General features: G+C 40.2%; 1 protein-coding gene across 1 annotated transcript in view; it reads left to right on the plus strand.

The window, feature by feature from the left end:
- Positions 1 to 27,552, plus strand: part of DPP6 (dipeptidyl peptidase like 6) — a 324,662-nt gene that overhangs the window by 241,508 nt on the left and 55,602 nt on the right. Inside the window, exon 8 of the mRNA XM_088150386.1 lies at positions 7,251 to 7,371. Within this exon, the coding sequence (XP_088006512.1) occupies positions 7,251 to 7,371 (121 nt within the window). The remainder of the gene's footprint in view (positions 1 to 7,250; positions 7,372 to 27,552) is intronic.

Here is a 27,552-nt window from a genome sequence, read left to right on the forward strand (position 1 = left end):
TGTCAAAGTCCTGGAGGCTGTGAGGGCCTGGATGCAAGAGAACAAGTTGAAATGGAACCCTAGCAAGATGGAGTTGCTGTTGGTACATCAGTGTTCTCTCCCAGCCCCTGTGATTACTCTGGATGGAGAGCAGTGCCTCTGAAGGAGCAAGATCATGACTCGGAGATCCTCTTGGACTCACTGCTCTTGCTAGGGCAACAGGCGAAGGCCATGTTTGGGGGGACTTTGCCCAACTTTGCATCAGTTGTAGCCTTTCCTGGGACAAGAAGATCTTGCCACACTAACTCATGCCTTCATCACCACACATCTAGATTACTGCAATGGGCTTTCATGGGACTGCCTTTAAAAGCCACCTGAAAGTTTCAGTTGGTATAGAATGCAGCAGCCTAGACGCTCATGGCAGTTCTCACCGGCAGCATGTGACACTTGCATTCGGGCACCACACTGATTGTCCATTAGCTTCCGGGTGCGATTTAAAGTTCTCATATTAACCCATGAAGCTCTTCATGCCTTAGAGCCAGTCTAAATGACAAGACTGCATTTTCCTACAAAAATTGGCCCAACCTTTAGAAACATGCTGAGTGAAGCAGCTGATCGTTCCCCACTTTTGGGAGGCTAGGGTTGCTGATGCTAGGAAGAACTGTTTTTCATTTAATGGTGCCAACTCTTTGGAGTGGCCTCCTGCTCGAAGTTAGATCTATTCCTGCCAAGGCCACCTTCTGCAAGATGATGAAAACTGAGCACTTCCAGAGGGCTCGTGTTGAGAGGATTCTTTGTTTGGTGTTGTATCGTTTATGATTTTCAGTCTTTGTATTTCTTTTTGCTTTATCGTACCTGTAAGCTGCTGAGAGTGTGATGGATTGTAGCAGGCTGAAAATGTAATAAATATGTCTGAGTGGTCATTACGAAAAACTCCCTGTATGTGGTGGTATCTGGCCTAGTTTTCTTTCTTACTAATCATTGCATCAATACTGAATGTTTCTGGTGAAAGGTAGCATTCTGACATGGTATTCCTCCATCCGGGAAATGACCTTTTGGAGACTTTACAACTTGCCAGTATGTTACTGATTTTCATACATCACTTCTGAGCGGGGTGTGCCAGAAAGAGCACTCTATCTTAAACCAATTTACAAGCGGGCAGAAGTTGCATCCATTTCCCTAATATGTTGTTGGGCATGTCACAGAAAAACTGCTACAGATACAACATTTATTTGCAAAGAGCTCATCCTGAAATATCTACAACTGATAATGGCACTAACTCGATTTCCGTATCTCCAGACGGGGAGCCAGACGTGAAAAATACCCTTTTAAAATAACATATGGCCACTGTTATAAGAAAATTGGACTTGTTTGTTGTTCAGTCATAACCTTATTTTAAGTGCACATATGTTGTTCGTGGTGGTGTCATATTATCTAGAACATTGGTGTACCTAACCACTTTTCCCTCTTACATAAGCGCTCAGTGAATTCACAGATATAAGCGTCTTGGGGGAAAACGATTCATGAACATTACACATTATGCCAAGAGGGCATTTAGCTGAGAGACACCAACAAAGCTTTACACTGAAGAAGAAAACAATATATTTTAGCAGGAAACCCTTGATTTGGATATGAACCTTAGCATTACATCATCAGATAATGAATAATACTGATTGAAAAAAAAATACCGAGCCAGAGAATTACATTTTGGCCAAAAAGATTCAGGGGGAGCTAAGAAAAGAATGAAATGGTCTCTGAATCTCCATGTAGCTTGGAAATGTGACTTTCACTGGCACAGGAGTAAGAGAATGGGTACTTTGGGGACAAGTATATATGTAATCCTGGCTAAAACGTTCCAGTTATAAGAATAACACCGTACAAAACTCTTATATAATTTCAAATGCCTTGATGTAGAAACATACAGGTTTGCCGTGGGGGGGGGGTAGTGGTGCTGGGGTGCTTCTGCACTTTTTATTTAGATGCAGATTTCTTAGAAGCAGTGGGAGATGAGGAGTGTTTTTTATTTCTTGTCGTAAAGTGTTAAATTCAACCCGTAAACGTGGTTGTCCATTTTGCTTTCATTATGGAATGGGTGGAAATGAATTTGACAAGCTGGCCCAGAGCCCTGGAGAAGAGGTGATCTGTAGATGGCCGTTTCATGTAACAATTCTCTCCTTTTCAAAAGCTTTGCAGGGGAACATGTTAAAATGAAAGGTATCCCTTAATGACCCTTTGCGGTTGGGTGGAAGAAAGCTGTGATCTGTTGGATCTCTGTTTTTGTTGTGGACACACTGAGATGTTTTATTGGTTGATTCCAATACAACAGTTCTTTGGGGATGTTTTTAATACATTTATCATTACAATAAATTTGTGAAGTATGCTAGAGTGAGAAACAGTAGAATTGCTTAGGATGTGCTGGGACATGAACCCTGACCTCTCTGTAAATCCACCTTTCTGCTAATACAGAAAATAAAACCAAACTGCTAACTGGAACCATGATGAAGTGTTAAATAGTTTTAACACATGAGAAGGCCCTGATGCTTGGAAAAATCAAAAGCAATTGAAAAAGAGGCCAACAGAAGACAAGGTGGCTAGATACTATCACTGATAACACAGTACAGGTAGTCCTTGCTTACCGACTGCCTCATTTAGCAACTGTTCGAAGTTATGATGGTGCTGAAAAAATACTTTATGACCAGTACCTGGATTTACGACCGGGGGGGACTTGCATTCCAAAGAATGGGGGAGTGGGGAGAAGGAAAGCAGAGTCACAGTCATGTGATTTCCCACTTAGTGACCCTTCACTTAACAGTGGAGTTGCTGGGACCAATTGTGGTTGCTAAACGAGAACTATCTGCATGGGTCTTCAAGAACTCAACACAGGGGTTATTGCGTAATAATATAGACATCAGTGAAGGATACCAGGATGATTCCAGGTTTGAATTTGGATAAACCATATGTGGGCAGTGTCAAGAATGGATCTTGGGAAAAAATAGAAATGAAGGAAGAACAAAGAAATGAAAGACTTTATAGTGAAAATAGAATGGCTGCAAGAAGAGCAAATATGTATCTTTATGAAGAAGTATTAAGATAGATGAATCTCTCAACAGAATGAATGGGAAAGGGCATAAGAAAATCAGATGTGGAAGCTGCTTGGAATAAGGTGAAAAGATTTATGCTGCAGAGTGTCACAGAAGTATCTGAAGAGAAGGGTGAAAAAGGATGTTGGGTGGGGTAATGAAACAAAAGAAGCTGTGAATGAAGAAAAATGCAGATATTCCTGCAAATGGGTTGGAATACAAAGAAGGGGAAACTCAGAAATTAAATATTTACAGTACCTGTATTATTTTTATAGTTTGTTTTTCCTTTTTCCTTTTTCTTCTTTATTTAACCTTTACAAACAATAATATAGTGGAGATTTTGGCACTAAACTCAAAAATGTATCCTTTTTATATCATAAAAATAATCTAATATACTCCACTTGGAACCTTTACTGATGATATATTTTATAATAATTGCACAAGCTCAATAATTATCTGTCCATTCATAGGTCATATTTTGGGGGGAAATACACCTTTGTTTTAAATAAAATAAAAGGATTATAATAAAACTAAATAATAATAATAATAATAATAATAATAATAATAATAAAAAAAAAAACAAGCAGGGAGTGTTTAATTGTTGACATACTTTTCAGAAAAAGGAAATAATGCCAGGATAATTGCTCTTCCTCAGGTCTTGAGAAATGTATGAATGTGAGAAAGAAGACATATTAAGTTTACGGTAGCTTTGTTGTCATGGAGTCCTTATTTATTTTTCTTTTTTTTTCTTCACAATTAACGTTTAATCCAGTGATATCTCTAAAACATCTTTTCTAAAACATCTTTTAGTTTTTCTGCCACCACCAAGCCTTCTCCTCTCTTTCTATATGTAGATCTGGCAGAAAGCGACTTGATGGACTGTGGGAAAGATACAGAAGAGCCTAGTCACTCTGTTGACATTGAATTAACTTGGATTAAATAACTTAAAATGGATTGTGAACAGGTTCCTTTAATATTATGATCCAGGTTAACTTTGTTAGAGCATTCTCTTAGCTTGCATTGCAAGATGACTCCCACAATGTATCTCTAGGCCAGCCTTTCTCAACCTTTTTACCCTGAAAGAACCCTTGAAATAATTGTCAGGTTTCAGGGAACGCCTGTGTAGAAATCACACACACACAATAATAACAATAAAATTTCACAATGTCATTCACTTCTAACCTACACAACCATGTTTTACAGCATTTACAACGACAGCAAAGCTGCAAGCTGGCAGCAAAGTTGCAGCCCATAAAAATTCCCCCATGGTGAGTGCTGGCATTGTGTGGTGTGTGTAGTTCAAAAGGTGATTTTTATTTTATTTTTTAATCACAGTTTTTCATGGAATACTGAGTGACTTCTGGTGGAGCCCTAGAGTCTCATGGAGCCCCAGTGGAGAAAGAGAGTTATAGCCCATCAGTCCTTTCCTTTCCGGTACAAAATAAATATCCATAACCTGCCTGATAGTTGGAGGTTTTCCCAGGACTAGGACTCCAAATTCTTCTGTCCTTCTACCCTCATCTCTCCAGTGTTTCTCCCCTTAGTCCCCTTTCCTTCCAGAATATAAACTGAGGGGAGGTACCCTGCATTCCCATGCTTTGAGTGACAGCTCTAAAACCCAATCATCACACAAACATTATCAATAGTAATGACTCCCTAGATAGAACATCATACATGGCTACATCTGGATAGGGCAATTTATCCTCTGTTTCGTTTTCTTTCTCGCAGCAGTTCTGTAAAGTTGGATGAGAAGTGATGAGTGGCCTTGTGTCTTAACAATAAAATTGGGATCCCCAAGTTCAGGCATAACATGAATGACACGTAGGGACCTCCCATTTCTTTCCAAGCTTCCATAAAATTGGCAGAGATTTTGTTCCGTCAATTAGTCCATTTCTATCAGCAAATGCATCATGCTGGCTCCTTGATTGAATTTCATTCTGCTTTGTGCTGGTTTTAATGTCTCCCATAATAGAAAGTGGTTTGAAAGCAGGGGGCATTTTATTTGAATATATCTTATCGTATATTTACTGGATGAAACTCTTCTTTTAAAAAAAATGTCATTCTGCAAAAAGATTGAAAGTCATAATATTACATTTGGTTTTAAGCCTTACTTTATTTTCGAGCCTCGGGAAAACCCACTAGGACAGCTATGGAAATTAAATTAGAATTTTCCCTGCACTTGGGTATCGATTCCAACTTTTCTCTGGTGAAAACATACATGCATTATTTTCACCGTTGCGATTTGTGAAACCTGAACAGAAAGCCCACTTCACTTCCCACGGCTGCCTTTTTTTTCTAAGCAGGAGACAGAGAACTGCAGCATGGTATCACGGCAGAGCTCTCACTTTATTTTAAATATCCTTAGATGTCTTACTTCTAATCCTCAATTATTTATCCAAGGTTATAAGCAATAAGGGCTTCAGAGAAGTTCTTTGCAGCTTCATTGAAACTCTGCGGAGCAGAGCGCCCCACCTCCTTGGTTTCATCGTATTTCTGCACGTCAGCCGAGACGACACTCGCCTAATCAAAGTGACTGACTGAATCTCAACAGGGCCTCACCACGTCCGATATTTCTTCTTGGCAAAGCAATACACTTCTGCAGGATAGATGGGGTGCATCCGCCAAGCCATAAGCAGTACATAAAGATAAATAATAAACTGGCTCCAAGCCTGGCTGGAACGGAGAGGCATCGATATTTTTTGTAACAAATCAATCAGTAAATAAAGTGTCTTTCAAATCGCAGTGCTCTGATGGTGATGATGCGCCTGTCACATCTCTGAACTCATCCAGATTAAATTAATGCCAATATATATTTTAAAGCTGAACAAAGAATGCAAATTACCTGTAGTAAAGGATAGAAAAGTCTAAGGGCCACTGGCTATGCACACTTGGTCATTTCTTTACTGTTTATGGTTTTTAAATAGCAAAAAACTTATTCAACTATTGATGTACAGGTAGCCCTTACTTAATGACCATTCATTTAGCGACTGTCCAAAGTTATCACGGCACTGAAAAAAGTTACAACTGGTCCTCGCACTTACAGACGTCACAGCACCCCTGCAGTCACGTGATCACGATCCAGGTACTTGGCAACCAGCTCGCACTTATGACAGTTGCAGTGTCCAGTGGTCATGTGATCACCATTCCCAGACAGTTTCCAGCAAGCAAAATCAATGGGGAACGTGATTTGCTTAAGGACCACGTGATTCACTTAACAGCCACCACAAAAAAGGTTGTAGAATTGGGTGTGGTCACGTGATGCTTCATTTAACAACCTCCCTGCTTAACTATTTATTTTCTGGTCCCTATTGTGGTTAAGTGAGGACTACCTGTATATAGAGTTGTTTCACAAGATGGGTGGTGAAAATTTGATGAATAAATAAATAGACAGTTTCTGACAAAATGGTCTCCAAGTGAAAAGAAAGATTAACTATGGTTTTCTACTGGACCACTAACTTCTAGATCAATGTACAATAAGTACACTCTAAGTAGAAGGACAATATATTATTCTTACTATTTTTTTTTAGTCAGTAGGACATGTAAACAACAAGTATCAATCACTGGCTAATTAATAATTAGTTTTAGTCAATAAATACTAGAAATGCTGAGCACCAAACTTAGGCATTTTTGTATGAATAGCAGGTATACTTGTAAATTATGATTCCTTCCCAGTACTTTTTCCATCAATTACTACTTATAATCTTTTTTATTAAATTGAAGGCTCTAAAGTTTGAACCAGAGATGGCCTTGTTCACATGCAATATTTATGCTCTAATCCTAACAGTATTCTCCCTGAAATAGAGTTTTAATTTTAATTCCCCCCTCCATCTAAAACCCTCCTCTGTGAAATATGTGAATTATCAAGGCAGATTAACCAAGGAACAACTTTCTCCATCACAGTTATCCATCATATTGAAGAATAACCTCAATTATACAAGTTGATGTTTTCAGTTTACAAAGAAGAGATCAAAGGCCACATGCCTATTAGTGCACTCAGTGTTTCTCAACCTTGGTGACTTGAAGACACGTGGACTTCAATTCCCAGAATTCCCAGCCAGCCATTCTGGGAGTTGAAGTCGACGTGTCTTCAAGTCACCAAGGTTGAGAAACACTGAGTGCACTAATGATTACAGCGTTGCTTGCTGTTGAGCCTTCTGTGTTAATCATTGTTCTTTTTGAATTTCTGCATAGATATTTATATTTGAAAACAACATCTACTACTGTGCCCATATGGGGAAGCAAGCCATTCGCGTGGTCTCCACTGGAAAAGACAAAGTTATTTTCAATGGACTCAGTGACTGGCTATATGAAGGTAAGATGAGAATTGAAAAGCATGACCAACCTCTTAATACTTCTGAGAGGACTTCTTTCACATTGCTAGAAATTACATAGAATAATCATAGGAAAGGAAGGGGGTTTGGTCCAACTTCCTATGAGAGCAGCTCTGATTCAAACCTTTAATGGAAAAGAGTCTACACCTTTCTGAGGCCCTCTCTTTTATTGCTGGATGGTTTGACTAAACTTTTAGTGAAAATCTTTTTGTAATTTGAAGCCTGGAATAACAGAAAACAACTTGCTCCATCTTCAGTGTGACAGTTGTTCATAACACCTCTAAATAATTTTGTTTATGTGAGATAACGTTCAATTCTTCAGCTTTTCCTCATAGAGTTTTCTTTCCAACCATTTGCAATTCCTCCCTTCCTTCCTTCCTTCCCCTCCCCTTCCCGAGGGCACATGTCCAAAAACAAACATTATACAGGTAGTCCTCACTTATCAACTGCTCATTCAGCAACCATTCGAAGTTACGACAGCACTGAAAAAGGAGACTTATGATAGGTCCTCAAAGTTACAGCCGTTGCAGTGTCCCCACAGTCTCAGGATCACAATTCGGGTGCTTGGCAACTGGCACGCATTTACAACAGTCGCAGCACCACGTGATCACCATTTGTGACCTTCACAGCCGGCTTCCAACAAGCAAAGTCAATGGGGAAGCCAGTAGGAGGCTGCAAGTCACAGTCATGTGACATCGTGCTTAATAACCCATGGTGATTCACTTCACAACTGCAATGGAATTGATGTCATAAGTCGGCGCAGTCACATGACATTTCACTTTACAACCATGTTGCTCAACGATGGAGTTGCTGGTCCCAATTGCAGTTGGTAAGTGAGGACTATCTGTATAAACAGACTCAATCTCCTGACAAACCCAAGAATGTCAACCTACTGTTGATTTTTCCCTAAGAATGGCAAACCAAATGGTGTATCCATTCTCTGTAGTGATCTGTACTGAAAACCAGTAAGATGAAACGTTTCTTGCTTAGGAGCTTTTCTTTTCATCGGATCCTATCATGCTTCATTTGGACCTCCAGAGTCTACTTTTAAAAAGTTTAGACAGTGTCTTCTGTGTTTCCTTTGACTGGCTATACTGACCACAGCAAATGATGAAGAAGAAGAATTTGAATTTATTACTACTTTCCTTTTGAATTGTCTCTGTCTATTGCTACCTTATTGATTGATTTGATTTGATTTGTATGGCTGCCCATTTTAAAACGCAACTCTGGATGGCTTAAAATAATCCACCTGATACAGGTTTTATAGCTTGTGATTCTCAGTTCGACCTCACCAGTTGCAATAGGTGTCACCCATAACTATTTCTTTCTATTGATTATTGCATTTTTATCTTGCCTTGCCTTTAAAGAGCTGAAGGTGTGTACATCACATCATAATGGAGAGATGGTTGAGAGATGGTGACTGACCCAAAGTCATCCAGTGAGCCCCGTGGTTGAGTAGGAAACAGAACCTGGGTCTCCCCGCTCTCAATCCAATACTCTTAACCACTCTACCAGTCTAATGCGGTTAGCTGTAGTCTTCTGTGGGCTTTAGGCTTTCACTCCAAAATATCTAAACACCTCAGAAAGGGTTGGTGCTCCATTCTGTGAAAACTCTTGTTATTGAAAGTTAGGCAATACTTCCATTTCCATTTCAGTTGTGATCCATTTTAATTAAGATATGCCCTCGCTCACAACTTTAGGCTAGCCTGTTTCCTTCTTTCTGAAATGCCAGGATGCGTTTGCACAGACCCAGTTGTTAAGTGGTGACTGTGCTGTCAGCAGAGGAGCCCTTCGGTTTGCAGAAAGGCCATTCTGGATCAAATACAGCAGATGGCCCCTTTCATGTCTGCTTATGGAGTTATAATGCATGGCCAAATCACCTTTCCAGCTACATGGCCTCCCCTTTCGTCCTTCAATCAAATGTTGCTTTGCATAACCAGATTGTAAAGCTTCTTTCAGCATTCTTTGGCGGGGGGGCAATATGAATAAATGGAAAAATGTGTCAAGCTTGGCATATTGTCAAAACAACCCGATCATGCTTTCAGCCTCCCTCCTTCCGGTTGGAGGGATTGTCTTCACAGCTCAACAGGAGAGACAATGTCAGCTGGTTGTTTCAGAAACATGAAGAAACTTTTGCTCTGCAGAAAGGTACAAGCTAATTGTCCTTATAAAGCAGAGCAAGTATAGAGTGAATAGGAAACTTCATTCCTGAGACTAATAAATAGCATTCCTTGTCTAGACTCATAAGCTTCTGCACGGCCAGCTTCACTGGTTGGAAAGCCTCAAAATAAGACCTATTTGTTTTAGAAATGCAGAGGCTTATACTTGCACACCCTTACTTAGCTTACAATATTATGATATTCGTTCCTTTACTCTGACCTTAAGTGGCCAGCTCTGGCTGGCTTGCTCACACTTTGTTGGCTAAGTTCTCAGAGGGAGGGAAGACAATTCAGTAAAGCAGAAAAAATGGGAAGCAAATAGCCTTTTAAAGTTTGTCAGCTTGCAAGCTGCATAACTAGTTTCTGCTCGAAAGGAGAGGGGTTCACTCCTCCTGAATTCAGTGCAGTTTGAAACTTCACACCTTTCGACAAGATAGGCATGGATGACACTACTAGCTAGTTGAGTTTCTTAATTATTGTCTGGTAAACCATCAGGATTGTAGACTAGACCTGGATGTTGAAAAACATCCCCAAGGAAGGTATGTCAAACCACTATTTTCCTGCCAAGAGAACTGCTGGGTTGTGTCCAGGAGAAACAGGGAGCTGACTTCAATTCAAGGGCATCTTTACAGCTTATGCTGAGTAATAAGATTAAGAGAAGACAAGAAATATAAATATCCTTTATATGTATTTCAAAATATACGAAAGAGAAAAATTAGGCATAAAATATATCTTCAACAATACATAAAAGTGACAACAAATAAATAAATAATATAATACATATATACCAAAAGAGCAGGGAATTAAGCAATGGGCCTAAAAGGAAAATCAGAAAGCAAAAACAAGTAAGAAGAAGATTCTCTTATACAGAGTTCGCCACCTGATTCAATTATGTTCACAGCCAAAAAGCAATCTCTTGTTAACTCTATAGTTAATTCTATTAAAGCTGTAGATCTTGCAAATATCCAACAAGTCTCAATTTTAGCAGGCTTGTTGTTGTTCAGTTGTTAAGTTGTGTCCAACTCTTCGTGACCCCATGAACCATATTGCGCCAGGCCTTCCTGTCCTTCACTGCCTCCCTGAGTTTGCTCAGTTTCATGCTCATGGCTTCAGTGATGCTATCTAACCATCTCATCCTCTGCCATCCTCTTCTCCTTTTGCCTTCAGTCTTTCCCAGCATCAGGATCTTTTCCAAGGAGACCTCTCTTCGCATTAGGTGACCAAAGTATCTGAGCTTGAGCTTCATTATCAATCCTTCCAATGAGCAATCAGGGTTGATTTCCTTTAGGATTGACTGGTTTGACCTCCTAGCAGTCCAGGGGACTCTCAAGAGTCTTCTCCAGCACCACAGTTCAAAGGCATCAATTCTTCAGCGCTCAGCCTTCTTTATGGTCCAGCTCTCACAGCCATACATTACTACTGGAAAAACCATAGCTTTGACTATGCGGATCTTTGTCGGCAAGGTGACGTCTCTGCTTTTTAATATGCTGTCTAGGCTTGCCATAGCTTTCCTCCCAAGGAGCAAGCGTCTTTTAATTTCATGGCTGCAGTCTCCGTCTGCGGTGATCTTGGAGCCCAAATAAATGAAGTCTGTTACTGCTTCCATTTCTACCCCTTCTATTTGCCAGGAATTGATGGGTCCAGATGCCATGATCTTAGTTTTTTTAATGTTGAGTTTCAAACCAGCTTTCGCACTCTCTTCTTTCACCCTCATCAAGAGGCTCTTTAGTTCTTCTTCACTTTCTGCCATTAGGGTGGTATCGTCTGCATATCTGAGGTTATTGAAGATTCTCCCTACAATCTTAATTCTGGCTTCTGATTCTTCCAGCCTGGCATTTCTCATGATGTACTCTGCATATAGGTTTAGCAGGCTTACTGCACAACAAATGCAGGCCCATTTGCCTAGATAGGCACTCCTTTCATGTGTGACAATGTGATGTGCCACTTTTTATTAATTGCATTTTATAATTTTCATTGTTTTTCGGTTCTTTACTTTTTTGGTCATTTCATAACTTGACAGAGGACTTGAGTGATTAGGCAGAAGTATAAGGACAAAAAAAAAAAGAATAATAATAAATCATCACAATGATGGGTCTGTGTAGATTAGCAAGGCCACATGACTAGCTTTACCTTCTGTTCCAAAATCCACCTGGAATTGGATTTCGGTCTCTACCATCTTAGACTTCTCTTGGACTCCTGCATATCAAGATATCTTTAAGTACAGCATTCAGGAGGAGGCAAGGGCTGCTGGAACATTAGCAGTTCAGCTTCAGTTAGTCCCTATGAATTAACCTTGGGGGCAATGTGACTGGGGTGCCCGCTTCTGTTATGGATGATTTATAGTTGGTCCTAGCATTTAGGGTTTTACTTAGTATTAGAATCAAAGAAAAATGGAGTTCCCACCACTTTGAACATGGACTGTTGTCTATTCCTCATCTGTTTCTCACCATTAACCAAGCAGCCACCCTCTTGATCTGACTGGAAATAATAAAAATGAGAATAAAAAAAATAATGAAGATAAAAAATCTTTGTCTCACCAAAGAAAGGGAGTAATTTTTCATGTTTCAGGTGATAAAGGATTAATTGGTTTCAACTATATAATAATACTGAGTGGTTGAACCCTCCCTTTCTTGAAGCAGGAAGTTCCTCTGTCACATATACACAGAGAGAGACACACACAAACATGTGCCATTTATTTTATAAATCCAGAAGAATTTTCTGTTTAAAACGCAGATGTTCATTGGCATTCAAGATGTGTTTCCTTGCATCTTTCATAAATCTGCCATCGGGTAAAACTTTTCTTCAAGGTATTACACTGAAGTTGACTCCCAATGATGTGGAAGAGCCAAAATACATTCAAATCAATCAGCACTGATCTAATAGCATAATCTACTTAGTGAATTTAGCTAGGAGGTTACAGGCTGAAAATCAGATTAGTTGTAACATGAAAGGCTAGATTAAGCATGATTTCTGAAGCTAAAATAAGCATTAGCATTCCATTTGTAGAATCTGATCTACTGTGTGCTATGACAGGAGTGCCCTTTGAATTTTTCCTGCAGTTAACTGCAGCACAGGAGACACCAAAAGATAAACACACCTGATCAGTTCTGGATTTGTTCTTCTCTGCATGTTTGGAATGAAGTTTGATTGACTGATGATGAGCCTTCAAGTCAGGGTCAACTCCTAGCAACATAGGTAGGACATAGGTAGACACTTTCCGGGATGACTTGTTCCTAGCCTGGCCCCTCAAGTTTTCAAATAGCACACCCATCACTGCTGTAACTGAGCCTGTCCACCTTGCTACTGGGTGTCCTTTTCTCTTTCCTTCCACCTTACCCAACATTGTAAATTTCTCAGAGCTAGGTCTTATTTGTCCAAAGTATGGTCATTTGAGCCTGGCCATTTGTGCCTTGAGTGAGAGCTCTGGACTGATTTGTTCAGTGATCCATTTGTTTGTTTACAGGAGTCATCTCCAACATCAAAGTTCAAAAGCATCAACACTACTCCTATCCTGCTTCTTCAAAGTCCAATTTTCACTTCTGTAGAGTGTCACAGGGAAAGCCATTGCCTGCCCAGTTCTTTGTACATATATCTTTGTACATGTGGACATGCCACCGCTTCTGAATTTTCCAAGGCTTTCATTGCTACCCTACCAAGTCTTAGTCTGTGGTATATTACTTAAATGCTGGTCCCTTTACTGGACAGCTGGTTTCTAAAAGGCAGAAGCTATCCACCACTTTCATATTTTCCTTGTCAATTCTAAGGCTGGTTGCTGTACCTGTTGCCATTAGTATGGTCTTCTTTATATTTCATTTTAGTCCCACTTTTTTCACTGCACTCTTTGATTTTCACTACTAAAGCTTCCAAATCATTTTAGTTACAGTATCAGAGTAGTGTCATCAGCATAGTGGAAGTTACTGATGTTTCTTCTTGCAATTTTAAAGCCACACTCATCTTCTTCCAGTCCAGCTTCCCTCAACATATATTTAGCATATAGCCTGAATAGATAAATTGGAGAGAGAATGCCACCTTATCTTGCTCCTTTGCCAACCTGGAGCCAGTCTGTTTTGCCATGTTCTGTCCATACTGTAGCTTTCTATAGAATTACTACTCACAGTATTTATCTCGCATACATGATAGTCTTGGGGGAAAAAAGGGCAAAGGGAGCCAACAGTGAACCAAACACATACCACTTTTTCCCCCAAGATTTTAGCCAGGCTGTTAAGGCTTGGCATGTGTGAAGTTTGTAAAGCCAACATTTTCCATCATTAGCTAGACGCATCCAGGGTTTAAGCCAGTCTTACTTGAGCTGCTTCCATCTCCACCCAACATTGTTGCTAGATTTTCCTAAAGAACATTTTATATTCTAGGAAAGGAAGCCTTCCCAGATATTAGGGAAGTACAATGCCAAATCCGTGACCTGTGAGAAGGAATCCCGGAGTTGTAGGTCAATAAAATATCCACAGCCTCATCTTCTCCTCAATGGATGGAAAAATCTTCCTTTCATGGGAGCACTCCAGAAAGGAAAGGGAGCTAAGGCAGAAGGAGGAACTCTGTAATGCAATTTGTTATTCGTTTTTTTAAAAAAGACCTGTTTAAATATCATTATACCTAAGGAGGCAGCTGTACTGTGGAAGGATTTTAAAACTAAAACTAAACACAATGGATGGAGAAGAAGGAAAACAGTGTCAACCACCACTGAAGCCTTCTCCACTGGAATCCCACACTCCCTTCTCCCTCAGGCAGGACCATTATTCCTAAATACCGCATGGGAAGGATCTAAGAAATCAATCTCCCTTTCTTTTTTCCTTCCTTTCAAATAATACGTATGGTATTTTCATTTACTATGGTTTGTATTGCCTGTAAGGCACTGTTTGGGGGGCTATTATCTTGAAAAATGGGCTGTAAATAATTATAATAAAAATAACCAGGCAAACTGGCATTCGATTGTTTGAAGAAACAGGCTCTTTGCACTGTCGTATTTGTGCACGGAGACATTGCTGAAAATATCCTGCTGCTTACAGTCACGTGAGCATTTATCCATCATTTAAATATCGTGTGGAAAAAACAGGGTTTGTAGCAAGAGTGTCATTGGGCTGATCTTAGTGTCAGCTTGTGCCCCAAGCACCATTGCTGAGTTCTTTTTGCCCCTAAGAGGATATGGAACCTAGGAAATAACCACAAACGATTACTTTTCCGTGGCTTTTTAATACTTACTGCATTGATGCCTCACATTTTCTTTACTTGCAGTTTTGCAGTAGAGAAAAGGTAGAATATAATGGTTTTCATTAGTAGCCTGCTCAAATATGGCTGTTCTCTGCCCCTGGACATCTTTTGTGGGTTATTTACTGCTGTGGCTCCTTCAGTAGGTCTCTTCCATGTTGGAAGATACATAACCTGCTCTGGGGTCTTTTTGGTGGCCTCACCCACTGCCCCACTAAAGCCACAGAGGACCTCTTCTTAAGCCTACCTGCTGGATTACTCCTGGCCTCCCATGCCATGTCTGTCATTGAATCTCTTTAAAGGCCTGGTGCCACTGGCCTATCCTTGGTTTGGTGCTTCGCTTCCGCTGAGACTTCTTGTCTTCACACTTTTATCTGTACCTGCTCCAGCTGCTGTAGCTTCAAGCTTGCTTACTCAGCTGCTGTTTTTCATCTAGCTTTAGTGGCTCAGCTTTCATCTGTCTTGAGAAGAAACTTCAGCACGTCCCTCTAGCCAGCACCAAACTTGCAAGGAAAGCTCCCCCACACCTCTTTCACACATTTCTCAGCTCCCCTACACCCTCTAGCTGGGCTGTAGATTCCTGCTTTTATCTATACAGCTCCATTGGGATAAGTAGATGGCATTATTTAAAAGCAAAATTGAAGGTTAGCCTTGAGATATTCTTTCCCATGGCAAGCCAAATCTTTTCCTTCCCCCGGTTGTTATAATCTACCCAAGAATCATTCAGTTGAATGACAGTTTCTCAATCTTTTAAACAAATTGGTAAATACATGCCTAGACCTCTGATATGGTTATGCTGATAGCATGAATAGATAGCATAAATAAATCAGGACTGTCATTCCTCACATAGGCTGTAATATCAAATTAGAAGGAATAAATTCTTACCCGTTGTTCCCTGTAGGTACATGTGTCACTTGCTCAGAGTATTTTAAGTAATATTTCAGTTGCAATCTGTTCTTGCTGGATATTTAAATACCATTTAAGCTGTAAAAAGTCCAGCCATCTCTGAATATATGCTTCTCATTAGGTTTATGGCAGCTTAAGGCTCATATCAGTGAAAGCCAGTGCAATTGGTCTTAAGGTTCAATGGCCCATCTTCACTTTTAAGTGAAATTATTGCAATCTTCATTTGTTTCACAAGGGTTCCTAAACATCATCTATGATGGTTATCCACAATGTGAATAAATGGAGGCATGTAAGCCTTTGCAAAGTTCATCCAAACTGAACAGGTTACATATTTTCCATTAGTAAAGGAAGGGGTGGAACAGTTATGTCTTCTCTAGTAGCAATCTTCCCCCCTAGCCATAGACAAGCAACTATTTATGGAGCTGGTCAGTGATGAAGATCAATTCATTGTGTGTATCCCAAGAGCACTTTTTCTACTAAGCATAACCCGCTTGAAATAATGGTGATGATACTGGCCCAAATATAGAGAAAAGATATGCCATATTACAATCTAATTCTATATGGATAACACCCATTGGGTGCTCTGCATTAGTCAATCTCATTTGCTACTTCCTAAGTCCGTATTTGCAATCACTAATGCAAGAAGAAACCCTGTTTGGTTCATAAACATGAGTGAAAAGTGGAAGCAAATCTATTTTTTAATTGTCTTGAATATGAGCTTGGGAGGGTGGCTAAAAATATTAAGAGGTAACTAATCTGCCGTATGGGATTTTGCATGGCATATGCACCCTTACATACCATCTTGGAGATTTATTCCAGTTGAGCTACTTTGAAGGAAACAGCTTATCCAGAATTAGAGCCAAAGCCTTCTGACAAACAGCTGAGGTGCCCTTCATTCTTACATCCTGTTTTTTTGCAGAGAATGTTCTTCTTTCTCGAGTTTGACAGCATTAATCTCCCCATCGCCATGGTTTCATAGGCAATACTGTATTCTGAAATTCTCATTATCTCTGAGAAAATATTTTTGAATATTACATGCCACCTAGTGGTGGGATTCCATTTTTTCTTTTTCCCCTTCACCTGCCCAGCTTCAAAATAACAGTCAGATGTCTGTAATGAAGCAGAGGAGAAGATACAATTGACAAGATATCCCAAATCTAATTTTAATGCTACCTGAAGTGAGTAGGCCAGATTTCAGTTTTAAAGTGAAATACTTGGTTGTCTTATTCTGAGTCCCTCACAGGTACGTTTCCTTCTTCATGAAACAAGTTGTTCCTTGGTTTTATGGATTTTGTAATAAACTGATAGGTCTAGTGGCTGCAGAGGTCGTTTGCTTCTGCATCACACCCTCCAAATCATTGTGCAATTCAGCTGCACAGAAATATCTATTTTAGCATTTGACAGAACAATAGAAACAAGCAAGTAGGAGTCCGGACTGAAGAGTACATGGAATTAAGAGGTTGAGTCAAGGAGCAGGTTCAGAAATACATGCATGCTCAAATTTCTGCTGAAGATAGAAAGTCCTCCTAGATTCTTCCTACTCAGGAGAATCCAGTGGCCATATTGGGCAGAGGCCATCACTTTCCTGATAAGTAATACATCTTACCAACTGCAGCAATTCCTGATAACAATGTGTGCTCTCTTAACCTTTCTAAGGCCAGAAGAAATTTATATAGATCCAGTGCAGATGTGTGCCAATTGTAGCTGTATTTGGATTAAATACTTCGGTATGATTTACTGCCATGCTTTACTTGACTTAGGTTAATGGATCTAGAGAACTAGCAGGGGGAGTCTCGTGGCCGTTGTATTCTCTTGGAGGATAGAGGTGAGCCTCCTGCAGCCCAGTGTGTCAGGCTCTGCCTAAAACCAAATTCTCTTTTCTAGGTATGACTCTCGTAGCCTCTTTAGCAAAGACTGATTGAGAAGAAAGGGCAGAAGTTGCACAAGAATTATGGCAATTGAACAGTCTTCCATCAAAATCAGTATACAACATCCCCGAGTACAATAGAGCAGGGAGGTTGAAAGTGTTGGGTCTATTCAATAATAACATTGCATCTTGCACTGAGTATAACAATGTCCTTTATCAGTCTGAGAGCAAACTATGACACCTATCCTGGATTACTCAAACTAGTCTGCTGCCTTCCAGGCCCTCTTTGGTCGCCCAATATTGAAGGAAAACTCAACCGCAAGGTCTAGACAGCTTCTGTTCGTGTAATGGAAAAGGACCCCATCTTGTTCTGGCAAAATTTGGCATTTCCCTTTGAACGGCTGTAATTTTAAGGATGGCTTATGGGCAGCCCACTTCTCCATGGGCGTTGGCGTCAAGAATTGCTATTGGTATGTTGGTATCCATTCATATCTAACATTGTTTCCTGGCTCAAGCCACCCCTTAGGAACCTAATGTTCTTCCTGGGGGCTGTCGGTGTGCATTGGTTAGTATTCGCCTCATCTTCTCACAGTGGCTAGAGGGGCAGAATGCAACCGTGAGCGGAAAAAGCCCCCAGTTGCAAAATTGCAGATTTCAGGATTTATTGATTAAAAAGGTTTGTTAATGGGAAGAAGAGGACCGTGATTTGGAAGGGTGGAAATGGTAATTACTATGTTTGTAACTGCTGCAAAGAAGGCCAGAAGTTGCTTCTTTAGATATCTTTTTTCCTCTTTTTTCTTTTGTTATCTTTCATTTTTTCTTTTATTCCTTCATGTTTCTTTCTTTTTTATACTTTTCCTTTTATGTTTCCATAGTTTTTTAATGGTACGTAAACTTTTCCTTTAATAAAATTTATATTTAAAAAGAAAAAGCCCCCAGTTGTAAAATTGCTGACTTGCTATCATTTAAGCTTCTTGGCTCATAGGAGCTTTTCAGTGCAATTCAGAAATGGTGGCTTAGCAGCCAGGAAGCTTTTAGTGGGCTTCAATGCATTTATTTACATTTGTTTACAATTTTTATAATGGAGAGCCAGTGTGGTGTATTGATTAAGGTGTTGGACTAGGAGACCCAGGTTCTAATCTACCCCCAACCATGGAAACTTCCTTGGTAACTCTAGGCCAGTCACACTGTTTCTCAGCCCAACCTCCTTCACAAGTCTATAATTCTGGGGAAAAAATAGGAGGATGTAACATTATATAGAATCCACTGGAGTTGGGTAGCCAATAAATATGAATGAATGAATGAATGAATGAATGAATGAATGAATGAATGAATGAATGAATGCTACCATAACTTCTTGTACAAAAAGTGGGATATAAATCTAACATAATCATCATCTTCCTAAGCCTAGATTCCCTTCATGACAACCTCTTATTATTATTTTTTTACCACCAATCCATACAATTCATCCAAACATTAATTGGGAGGAGGGAATAATAAATTGTCTTCTTTTGTGTGAAGGGGAGGAGAGAGGCTAGTTGATCCTCTCAGGCCTGTGGAAGAAGACACTGACTGATAAAACATTTTGTGCACTCCATTATTGGTCAGTTGGAGGGAGAGCATTGGTTGGCTCATGATCCATTGCATTTTGAGTTTGGCTGAAGGAGAAACAATCATGGCTTGATTTCAAAGTACTTTGTGAGGGATCAGGAAGTAGAAACAATAGTGGTATAGAAGTGCCCCAAGAGTAACAGAAAACTATAAAAAAGGGTTTGGGGGCTTTCTTCACTTTCTCTTATACTTATGAGAAATAGACATACTGGAAGTTGTATTACTCTAATTTTGTAACTCTTGTAATTATTACAGCTATTTCATTTATTTTGTGTACTTGTGCTTTCCTGTTACTGCGATGTCAGATTTCCTCTGGAATTGGTAAGCTATCAATTTTGGATCACACCAAGTACTGGCGAGGAATATTTTTGTAGCTTGTAAGTCAGTACTAGCAACCCTGCACGGGTATGGAGAGAGTGTTTCCATGGTGCATCAAGATGTGATTGGTAATGATAATTCTTACATTGTTAAGGATGTATCATTTAAGATGCATTTTAAAAAGAAGTCACTACCAGCTAGCTAAGAATGTTGGGATTTGTAGTCCCAAACTTCTGAAGGCATCACGTTGGAGAAGGGTGGCTTAAGGGGGCCTCTTGTTGCTATCAAGTGGAATTCAAATCTCACACAAGCATGTCTGTGGGTTTTGTCGAAGGCTTTCACGGCCGGAATACGAGGGCTGGTGTGGGTCTTCCAGGCTGTGTGGCCGTGTTCTGGAAGTTTTGTTTCCTAACCAGGCTATACCGGGAAGCCATTGAGATTCACAAACACCAGCACAGTTTCAATAAAAAAGAGGAAAGTCTAAAAATCAACAAAACCTGGCTACCAATCCTGAAAAGTACAGCCTGCAAAAAGTCAACGAACTCAGCTCAACCACCAGGAGTGTGAACAGTTCATACAATGTACATGCTAATCACCCTCAGCAGCCACTCGTTAACAACTCAATGGAAAAAACCCTGCCTAACTCCCAGGAAGATACACACATATTCTGACACCAAAACAAGCAGCCAATCGTTAACCCAACCCCCCCCCCCCCACACACACACACACCTTTCAGGCACCCTCGCTGATCTCTATAAATACCCACAACAGGGTCACCTCACCCTGGGCACAGAGAGAACTGCTCCTGTCTGTGCTCCTGCCCTCTGAAGATGCCGGTTACAGATGCTGGCGAAACGTTAGGAAACAAAACTTCCAGAACACGGCCACACAGTCCGGAAGACCCACACCAGCCAATGTCTGTGGGTGGTTCATAGCTCATGACCAAACTCAAAAATCTTCCTTCCTATTTAATCCACAGTTCTTAAAAAGAAAGCACCACCTGGCGGCAAGATGAATCCAAGATGGGTCTCTCACTGCATCCTTTTGTTTCCCTAATTTGAAAAGATTCCAGCTGAGAATCATCTTGTGATTACAGCAGAACAATGTAAATGCAAATAGGACGGCTTTAATTAGAAATGGTTGTTATTGCCAGAGAAGATCCAAGATTAGCTTCTGATCTGTTGAAGCTGCTTTGGATGACTGTTGTTTTGTGGAGGAGGGGGGACCTAATTTTAATTCCGGGCTTCTTTTTTTTCCTTTCAATTTAAAGAGATCATTGGAAAGGAAGAAGGTGAGAAGGGAATTATTCCATTTATTTTTGATCCATTTATTTTTGATTCATGTAGATGAAGCTTTTTATAAAGGTCCATGAATGTATATTTCATCAGCAGCCACCAGGGAGGGCAAGTTGGATCACAGGCACCAGCCTGTCATCACCTGTGAGTGGTGCGAATGACATAATTTGTCTCATTTGTGCAATGATGTAATCACTCACCTGATATCATTGTGGCTTCTCCAGACCCCTGTACTATCTAGCTGCAGTATATTCAGGTTTTTCAGTGATTGAAAGAATATTTCTTACAGCCATAATGGGGTTTGGCTTTGCTTTTAATATTTGAGGACTCATATTAATTCATCGATATTCTAGGAGTGTGTATTTGTTTATAAGTCACTTATAAGTGCATTTATTTATTTGTGCCCCTCTCAGAACAATCCTCGGGGACAAGAGTATTTGAAAGCATTTGATATTAACTTATTAAATAGCACTACCTTAGTTGAAATTAGGGTTCAGTTTGCAGATCACCAACTGTCCCACTGATTATTTAGAGAGTTTAGCAGAGTTTAGCAGAACATCTTAGCCCATGTAATTAGTTTATGGTTCAATGTGTTATGAAAATACACAGGATTCAGGTATCACACCAAGGTGTCTGTTTAACCAGCCAACCAGCTCTATTTACTGAATGCACTCTAATTAGTTGGCTACAGACAATACATTAGGCTGATTTATAGACCATAGTGACCGGAGTCACCCATCATGTTAAGGCTATTGTGATGTATGATCCACGTCTGATGTCAGTTGACTCCCAATTATAAAATTAGTCAAAACTTCCTAGTTCTGCCCCAGTTCCCTCATATACCTGGTGACCTATTCTCAGGCTCTTTGGCAGTTGTCCAAAAGGGTGTGCTTTTCCAAGCATGATTCTCACAGAGTTCTCATTAGCAAGCTGTATTAAGAAAAATAGGAAGAATTACAAGAGTTCTAGCAACTGAACTATTTCCTATTTAGAACCAATACTTCCTAGTGTGTACCTTAGAGTGGAGATGTTTTGATTTTCTTTCTGATGGCCTTCCTGTGGTCCAGCAAGGAGTTATGTGACTTCGCTCATCGCTGATCATGGAGAAGCTTGCAGCTGCCATATAATGGGTTCCTGACTCTTTATCAGTCTGGGAACCAACTATTTCACCCATGTATATAAACACGCCCGTCTCATATACAAAGAGGTGGCAGAATGAGGCAACGAGGGGATGTGTGGGGCTGTTGCTGGTGGGCAATGGAGCCTAACTCTCTTGGGTTTTCAAAAAGCAATAAAGACTTGGCTTTTTCAGTAAGCCTTCAGGGTGTGGCATCTTTGTTTTTGATCCCTCCTGCAAGATAGAGTGTATTGGATTGATTGTTCAGTGATACCTGGAATATTTTGTGGATATCTTCTTGCATATTGTTTAATCCTAGTAACTGCTTTCAGGTATGTGGAGAGCCAAGTGGTGTAGTGATTAAGATACTGGCCTAGGAATGGGAAGTCCCAAGTTCTAGTCCTCTTTTGGGAGAAAGCCTGCTGGGTCACCTTGAGCCAGTCACTCCCTTTCAGCCCTAATCTGTCACAGGCTGTTTGTGGCAGGCCAGCTGTTAAACAAAACCCCTTGTCACATCATGCATTGATAGCATTGCTGTGTGAACCAAGTAAGCACCATGCAGAAAGCAAGCAGGCCTGGTAGTCAAGAAGGACAAATACTAAAAAGAAGAACAACTACTCCATTCAGGTAGGAATGCTGCTCAGCGTCATTTATGATCAGAATGGCACGTAAGCTTAGGAAAGTAATAAATCTGAATGTGCAATGGTATGTGGGAATGACCTTGGGAGACAGGAGGAAGAGCCACAGACTAGACAAGGGTCAGATAAGAGGCAGCTGAGCCCGCAGAAGGAATGGCGGCCTGGCAAACGTCTCAAAAGGGACCCTCCCTAGTTTCTTGGGCTGTAAAGGCGAGGGGGGAGAGATGTACTTTCAGACTTGCAAGATTCTGTTAATGTAACCTTACAATAAAGTTAGAGGCAGTACTTCTGGATGTGCTTCTTATCTGGACTACTTTGCAAGTGACAGAGTGGGAGAGTCTTTACCCAACAGATTCAGGAAGCGTGTGATCCCTCAGTAGCAAATTGAGCGTATCTGTCTTACAGCAACCCTCTTAAGAAAAGTTAGCATTCTTCTGTGCTTAGAAAGTTCATAGCAAGATTTATAGCTCAACTTTTTCACTATCTTACTATACCAGCTGTCTTCTCCATAAGCACCACTCCAGCATTTCCAATGGAGCATGACACATTTGGAGGATACCAGTTTTCAACAATGTACCAAAAGGGTAGAGACAAACTCTGTCTCTTGAGGACGCATCTAGCTTAAGCAATGTTCAATAGTATCCTTAGACCCTTTTGTTTGGCCAACTTTTTTTTTTTTTTAGGAATTAAGATACTAAGATGATAATTATGATTACCATTTATTTTATTCCAATTTAAGCTAATCCAGAGGTTCTCATGCTTTGTGATACTGTAACACCCTAAATCATTTGACTACCTTAATAACCAAAATGAAAGAATAGCTAAATAGGTAAATAATATCAAATGGAACAAATGTGATTGGCAGGTGGTTTTGACAGATGGCTAGACCCATGGGTTTAGCCATCTCTCAAATTTACTCTAGGCTTCTCATACTGCTTTGCTTACGCAAAGTTAGAGTGAGTTTTGACAGCACTCCTATTTTGCCTCCAGGCCTAATCAGCTTTAAACAAATTTGCAGTCTTCGCCATAAGTTGCTTGTGATCCCCAAAGAGTTGCAACTCACAATTTGAGAATTCGTCCATGAACATGGAGTAAGAGATAAGAAATGCTTCCTGTTTAGTGAGTCTATCATGCTTCAATTAAGTTGCCGGTGGTCCTACTATAAACCTCTGAAATCCCTTCTGAAACAGCTATGGGAGCTCAAGATTCCTTTGTAACATCACCATGAGAATGAATAAATAATATCAAGGTACCTGATTCTTATTGGTGCCATATAGCAGCTTCACTTCCTACCTAAGGGAGTTTCCATCACATATAAGTTATGGAACTTCGCTTTTTTGGCTTTAATAATGCCAAGGGAGCAGAATCTGCCACCTCATTACCTAAAAAAATCTTCTATGCCCCAGTTTATAATTACCCCAGAAAAGAGACATCTATTTAGAAATCTGTTTTTTGAAACAGCACGTACATTTGCGAAGCATTGCAAAAACAGAAAACGTAAGATATTAAATGAACAGTGTGTCGAGAAGGATGAGGCAATTCCCATGGCGTGCTATTATTTTCTGAATGTCACCAAAAAGCAATAGAGAATGAAAATTGCATATATGCTGTCGCTGGGGAAGAAAAGGAGATTGAGCAGCTACAGCTACAATCCAATGAGTTGCTAAATATTCTTGAAACCAAGTAAAATGAATAGAAATAGATACATTTAACTATGTGCTGGATTCCATCCAGTTTTGAGCTCTACCATGTTTTCCTAAGTTTATTTTGACACCATTATGCCTTTCTTCTGCTTCATTCTTACTGACCCCAACTTCTAAACTCTATCAGTGTGGTGGCATGATCTCTCCACTGATGGAGGTGGGCCTGTGCTAGAGGACCAGGGACCTACTCAGACTATTGAGAGTTGCATGCTCAGCTTTGCTTCCACTCCAGTATCGCAACTTTGGGATGTGAAAGGGGAGCTGGGAGGAAGTGGTACCTGAATGTGCTCTTCAGCTCTCTTGAATGCAGAAATATGGAAAACATCTATGAGATGTTAAGCCAGATTTTTTTTTCTTTTGCCTGCACCCCAGATGAATTGCAGCTGGTGTTGTGGGAAGAGCGTAGAGTGTAGATCCATGAACAAACATGGGATTTTCTCTGCATAAGGTTGAATACATTGTACTTCTTTGCAGAGATAGCAATGAGGGAGAGTAGGTTGAACTTGAGCAGGATTTTTAAAGAGATTGACTTCATTTATTGGGTAGGCCAACTTGGCTGTTCTTCTTTGGGGCTTTTTAATTCTCTTTGCCTCTTTTGTTCCAGCCACATAATGTCTCCCAGGCTGTGACAAATAAGACCTTGGTCAGCCAGCTTTTTCATTTTCTCAGGGACATGTTTGCAACCTGATGAGAATGGAAGATGTTAGCTATGCCAACTGTAAACAAAGAAACTTGAAATTGTATTAATTACTTGTCCTGTCCTAATACTCTGAGCTAGATGAGAGGTGAAAGTAAATGAGTGTACAGAACATCTCTTCTTACATGTTCTTTCACTTTACCAGTCTACATATTTTCAATTTATTTCATGTGAAGCTCAACCTGCCTCCAGGTAAACTGCATCATTAATTGGAAGCCACCCAGAGTCACCCTTTGGGAGAGGGAGATGGGCGGCATATACATTTATTAAATAAATAAATAAATAATTCACCCCCATCCTTTTTTATTCCCCTCAGATACGTAATATTAAGCCCAGGTTGTTGAATAAGCCACAATGTCGGGTTCACACATTGGGCTAAGCTAAGAACAAAACCAGGTTAGGGCTTAATGGTAGCCACCGTTTAGCTGTCCAGGGGCTACACCTCAATAGGTGGAATGTGGATTACAAGTAAATAGGACCAAGTCCTGCATCTGCTTGGAGCCAAGATTTTTTCTCAGGGAAGTTGAAGGTTATTCTTTGTTTTTAAAAGTTATAATAAATCTTGTTTATGTTATGCTTCAGTTTATGTCTTTTGTTCTGTGGTGAGAAACAGTGCCAGAAATGTTTAGTTATTCTGATATCAGGCTTTGAGTTGAGCTTGACTCCTGGTGGCTTCATTGATTTCTTGGCAATAGTATGAAAGTGGTTTGTGATATGTCTTGACTTCCCAGTCCAGCCTCTATCCCTGAGATTTCCTGGTGGGTCATAAAAATGGATTCAGCAACCACCTATGGCCCTAAGGCTTTGATATGCCCGCCTCTGGCTTAAATTGGTGTAAATCCCCAGCTATTTCATGAATTAGGTTAGACAGGGAGATTCATGATTGGATCTTCCTGCATGGTCCCGTTAGCTGACAGCACCTAGCTAACCTTGACTGATCTTGAGAAGCTAAGCAGGGACAGATTTGGTCATTAGTTGGGTGGGAGACCAAAGGAAATCTAAGGGTTGTAGGTTAGACTAGAAAGTCAAGAATACATCTTGGAAGAAGGCAATCACAAACCACTTGGATAGCATTGCCAAGAAATCTATGAAGCCATCAAGAGTTGATCCCAACTCAAAGGACTTATTACTTTTACCTTCCTGTATATGGAGTTCTGTGAGCAGAAGTGTTCCATGTGAAACATTCGTGTCTCTGTCCATTAAATTAGAGAAGAATTTCCAGTGTTATTGCCTTAACAGCCTTTGCCAATCCGAGACCTCCAGAAGTCCTGGATTACATCTCCCTTAATTCCCATCCCGCATGAGCATAGTGTGTGTGGGAGTTCTAATCCAGCATGCTCAGAAGGCACCATACAGGCAAAAGCTGGCATACAGTCTTTTCGGTAAATAAAATATAATGATCAGGAAGCATAAAAAGAAAGCAAGGTTTATTATTCAGATGCTGCTTCAAATATTGCCCCTCAGTTGCAAAAACACTGTTGATTGCGATGGCCCATTGCATTAGAATGCGGACTTAATAAATATCTATTGCTTCTCTGTGTGAGTTGCCATTCAGAGCTGTTGAAAATACATGATCTCGCCATTGTAGAGGCACAACATTGTCTGTAATAAATATATCATGCACTACATCAAATCTGAGTGACAGTTCGTGCTGGCAGAAAATTGCAGCGAGGCTAGACACTGTGTAGGCTGAAAGGAACATGCTTGTTTTTCTTCTCTTTATAAGAGAGCACTATTGATCCTGTTCAGTGACAGATTGTGCAGGGGGCGGGTGGAGCTGGGAGGAGAAAAATGGAATCTGATACTATGATCTTTTTATAGGAAAGTTAATGAAAGCATCATGTCAAATAATATTAGGAAGAAAGACGGGAACGCTGAAGGCTTGTGGTGGATACTTAAAACAAAGCTGAAATTATCCCTTGGAATAATTTATAGGCACTATGGAGAACCACAGCTATTGTGGCCAATAAAAGAAGGGCCTTGGGCTAAAATTATTGGCTCTGATCTAGATTCAGGTCTCTGTTCTTTTGTTATGAATGCTTCAAGATTTCATCTGTGTGATGACATATTCTTAATCTGAATACCATGTTGAGTTGAGCTCTCAACTCCCGGTGGCTACACAGACCTTACCAAACAAGTACCAATTAGGTCCAACCCTACTTAGCAGCATGTCCTCCTCCTCCTCCCCCGTCTCTATTTCTATTACTATTATTCACACCCTCCCTCAGCTATGAAGTTCACTGTGCCTCAGTCTAACCTACAGCATTAGACTCAGTGTTGTTGTGATGATAAAAATGTAGAGGGAAGACCCAGGTGGATCACCTTGGGTTCTTGGAGGAGAAGCAAGATTTTAGTGCCATACCAATGATTTACTCACCATTTGTAATAGTTACAATGGCTCTGCAAAGTAGGCCAGTAGTCTTAGGTTTGTCTACCCATGTTGGATGGAGGCTTGTCAAATAGTTAAATGTATGTCTGACATATTTTTTCCAGAGATCCCCAGCTCACATTTTTACACATGATAAATATCTCTTTGAACAGTGGTTTTTAGTGATGATAATGCATTCTCTAACTTAAACAAGCAACCTGTTTTAGTGGATTAATGACATCTTTGGAACAGAAATAGAA

The sequence above is a fragment of the Python bivittatus genome, unplaced genomic scaffold, assembly GCF_059951505.1.
Source record: "Python bivittatus isolate LINGU-HERP-01145 unplaced genomic scaffold, Pbiv_v1 ctg000610_np1212, whole genome shotgun sequence".
NCBI classification, from domain to species: domain Eukaryota; kingdom Metazoa; phylum Chordata; class Lepidosauria; order Squamata; family Pythonidae; genus Python; species Python bivittatus.